Source organism: Lottia gigantea, assembly GCF_000327385.1.
Source record: "Lottia gigantea unplaced genomic scaffold LOTGIsca_2, whole genome shotgun sequence".
Taxonomy (NCBI): domain Eukaryota; kingdom Metazoa; phylum Mollusca; class Gastropoda; family Lottiidae; genus Lottia; species Lottia gigantea.
The window spans coordinates 3983947-3987833 of record NW_008708400.1 but is presented as its reverse complement, the minus strand read 5'-3'; the positions used below and the strand labels follow the sequence as shown (position 1 = coordinate 3987833).

The window sequence follows — 3887 nt, the reverse complement described above, 5'->3', positions numbered from 1 at the left end:
ATGAGAACTAGGTCTATTTATTCAGTTGCCAAAGTAAACAAAAAGTCAGCCACATTTTACAGGTTTTTGTTCACCAGTATAAACTGTCTATATCAATCATGTGCGAAATAACAGTTTTATTTCATTTTATATATCATAATATCATTGCTCATAATAGTAGATAAGTGTTTGTCGAAAATAAGGAGTTCAGATCTATGTGAGTGGTCTCAAGTCTGATAAGACAGTCTCTATTCCATTTATAATCCGTATAAATCTATTTTTAGAACAACGAATGTCAACAAACATGGCGTCGAACGAAAGGTTGAACAATGAAATTCAAGTTGGAATTCTTACGATCAGTGACACATATTATCATGACAGTCAAGGAGGAAATCAAGGAAAGGGCAAGCACCTCAGAAAAATCATCGAGGGCGACAAAATATTCCATGGTCGTGTAGCTTACGAAGAATTGGTACCCGATGACCGAAAGATGATTACGGACACGTTAAAAAATTGGTGCGATGTGAGAAAATTAGAGCTGGTTTTAACGTCCGGAGGCACTGGTTTTACTGAGAGGGACGTAACTCCTGAGGCTACAAAAGATATCATGGAAAAAGAAGCTCCTGGAATGGCTATTGCAATGATAAATGGTTCCCTGTTAATTACACCATTAGCCATGTTGTCAAGATTAGTTTGCGGAATAAGAGGTTCAACTTTAATCATCAATTTGCCAGGAAGCCCAAAAGGTTCAGAAGAATGTTTACGAATCGTGTCACCGAGTATTCCACATGCGATTGATCTGCTCCGTGGTTGTAGGCCTCAAGTTTCGAAAGTGCACAGAGAATTGCAAGAAGAAGGTGTGAGACAGATCAGCTATCCACCTGGAAACAGAAACACACATGATTATCAACATCATGTTCCCCAGTTAGATCATAGCAATCATCATCACCATCACCATCATGGTGATCGTGGAAACCATCATCAACATGGTGAGAGAGGAAGCCAGCACCAACATGGAGAACGAGGTGGTCATCATTCTCCGCATCATTCTCATTCTCCTGACCATCATCGAACTCATTCTCAAGAAAATTGTCATTCCACTGGTAAACAAGGTCACCAGCATGGTCATCATCATCATAAAAATCATGGTGATAAACGTCATTCTTATGGAGATTCACCTTCAAGCAGTGTTGATGCAGCACCAGTTGCCTATCGTGCAAGAGAGTCACCATATCCTCTTATTTCAGTCACAGAGGCCTTAAAAATAGTATTAGAACATTCTCAAATAATGAAAACCGAATCTGTGAGTATCACTGAGGCCTTGGGTAGATATTTAGCCGAAGATATTTTCGCCAAAGATGCTCTTCCTCCTTTTCCTGCTTCCATCAAAGATGGTTATGCTGTTGTTGCTGCTGATGGTGATGGTCTACGAACTGTTATTGGTGGCTCAACTGCAGGGGATATGCCAAAGTCAAAAGTTTGTCCTGGTATATGCATGAGAATCAATACAGGTGCCCCTCTTCCACCAGGTGCTGATGCTGTTATTCAAGTTGAGGATACAGTTCTAACCAAGTATTCTGAAGATGGTAAAATTGAGCTTGAAATTAAGTTGATGTTAGTACCAAAGCTTGATCAAGATATTCGTCGAGTTGGATCAGATATTGCTCAAGGGTCACAAGTACTTTCCAAAGGTCAACGATTGGGTCCAGCTGAACTTGGTCTCTTGGCAACTGTTGGTGTAACATTGGTTTCATGTTATGCTCTTCCAGTTGTTGGTGTAATGTCGACAGGTGATGAACTAGTAGAACCAGGACAGGAGTTGAAAGAAGGCCAGATTCGAGATAGCAACAGAACAGCATTGTTGTCTCAGCTGAAAGATTTTGGTGTGAATCCTAGAGATCTTGGTATTGCTCCTGACACTCCCGATGGATTGTTACAGTTCATGAAGAAATCATTGGAAGTTGCTGATGTGATTGTCACAACTGGTGGTGTTTCAATGGGCGAGAAGGATTTTGTGAAGCAAGTTCTTGAGAAAGATTTTAAAGCTACTATTCATTTTGCCAGGGTATTTATGAAACCAGGAAAACCTACCACATTTGCTACAATGCAGCATTGTGGTAAAAAGAAACTGTTTTTCAGTCTTCCAGGGAACCCTGTCTCTGCTCTAGTCACATGTAACCTCTATGTCATACCCTCTTACCATAAGATGATTGGGTCACCAAACCCTAAGAGAACAGTCATCAAAGCCAGGATCTCTCAAGATGTCAGATTAGATGCAAGGCCAGAGTATCATCGTGCTGTTCTCTCGTGGGAAGATGGGGAACCCTTGCCTTTGGCAGTTAGCACTGGGAACCAAATCAGCAGTCGTTTACTGAGTCTTAGCTCTGCTAATTCTTTGCTGATGTTACCTCCAAAATCAGACAGTCAAACTATTATTAAGAAAGGGGAAATTGTTGATGCAATGATTATTGGTAGGATATCATGAAAAACTTACGTTTTCAGGACTAATTTGTAAAGCTTTGTAGAGTTTATTTTCACAATATGATTGTTCCAATAAAACACCAAAGACTGAATGATGTCATTGTAGCTCAATAACAAAACAGTATATCATATGTAATTTGTTAATGTTTTGATTGTTTAATTATTCGATGCAATCTCGATCATGATTGAAAAGGGGTAGTAGAATACATAATTTGTACAAACATAATGTTACCTTGAAATAGTTGTTGGGCCAACTATAGCCCGACACTTGCTTATCTGACCCCTGATGGTTATTATTTTCACAAAGGTCGACCCTAAGTCGATAAGTATGAGAGAACCATCTTTGGACTATGTTAATGACATTTTATTCAATATCAATAACATTTGTTGGTCCTAGGTTATCATATTTTGGTCATGAGTGAAATTGTTTGTGAACTATATTTAGGAATGTTTTCACTTAAAACCTTCATTGGATATTGACCTTTTTGTGTTCAGATCAGTTTTGTGCTGATTTAACTTTATCACTAAAATCCATTTATAGTCACCAGAAGTGGCATTCTTCGCTTCAAATTTGGCTTGTAGTCATGATAAAGGTTGCAGTTTTTATCTGATCTCGGTGATGCTTGGTATGCATGTATAAATTGATGAGATCTCAAGTTCAAAATGGTAATAATTGGATGAACGGTTTTTTAGTTATTGCCCTTGAATTGATTTAATGCGTCTAATTTTGCTTGTAGGCCTGATATTCACGATAGACTTTGTCCGATCTTGATGAAACCTGATGACAGCTGATAGTGGGTGTATGTTACCTTGATTGGCAAGCTATCTTTATTTAAATTGTAAAGCCTACGCGACTTAAAATTCTTGAAGCAATAATTAATCTTATGCAAGATGCAAATTTGTCGTTCTCAAATGTTACTTATCTGATCTCGGTCACATTTTTAGATTTTAACCTATATCATATTTTTCCATGATATTATAAATAAGTTCTAATCGTGCCAACCATTATTTTGCCTATGATAACGATGTTTTTCTTCTTTTTCCTTACCATTGTCCAGCCATATTTTCCGGCTGCTGTCTAATAACCTTTATTGAGGGTAGGAGCCTGCTCCCTTAAGTCTTCATAAAGATACCCTATTCTATAGAATTGTATACATTTTGTCATTTTGTTTGGTTGATGTAAGAGCGATTACTCTATTTTAGTCGTCCAGTTATATCCACAAGTTTGCATTTTACTTTCTGCTCGTTTTGACATATATTATTAATGCTATATTAACCAATCGTATCGTGATCTCTGTGTAGTGACCAATCAAATTTCTAAAAACATGTTAAGATTAAACTTATGATCATCCTTAGAAAGTCGATAAAGAAACCCATTCCATGTTTGTTTTATATCATTCTATTTCGTTTACATTGTTTATATATAA

General features: G+C 37.5%; 2 protein-coding genes across 2 annotated transcripts; both read left to right on the top strand.

Moving 5' to 3' along the window:
- Positions 1-283: 283 nt before the first annotated feature.
- Positions 284-832, top strand: LOTGIDRAFT_103927 (hypothetical protein; the record flags this gene model as incomplete). Its single annotated transcript, XM_009053375.1, has 1 exon — positions 284-832. A coding segment is annotated over one exon (549 nt), but the record flags the coding sequence as incomplete, so codon positions are not given.
- A 366-nt stretch (positions 833-1198) lies between these two features.
- On the top strand, positions 1199-2464 carry LOTGIDRAFT_104386 (hypothetical protein; the record flags this gene model as incomplete). The annotated part of the gene is made up of 1 exon (XM_009053374.1): positions 1199-2464. A coding segment is annotated over one exon (1266 nt), but the record flags the coding sequence as incomplete, so codon positions are not given.
- Between the last annotated feature and the right edge of the window lie 1423 nt (positions 2465-3887).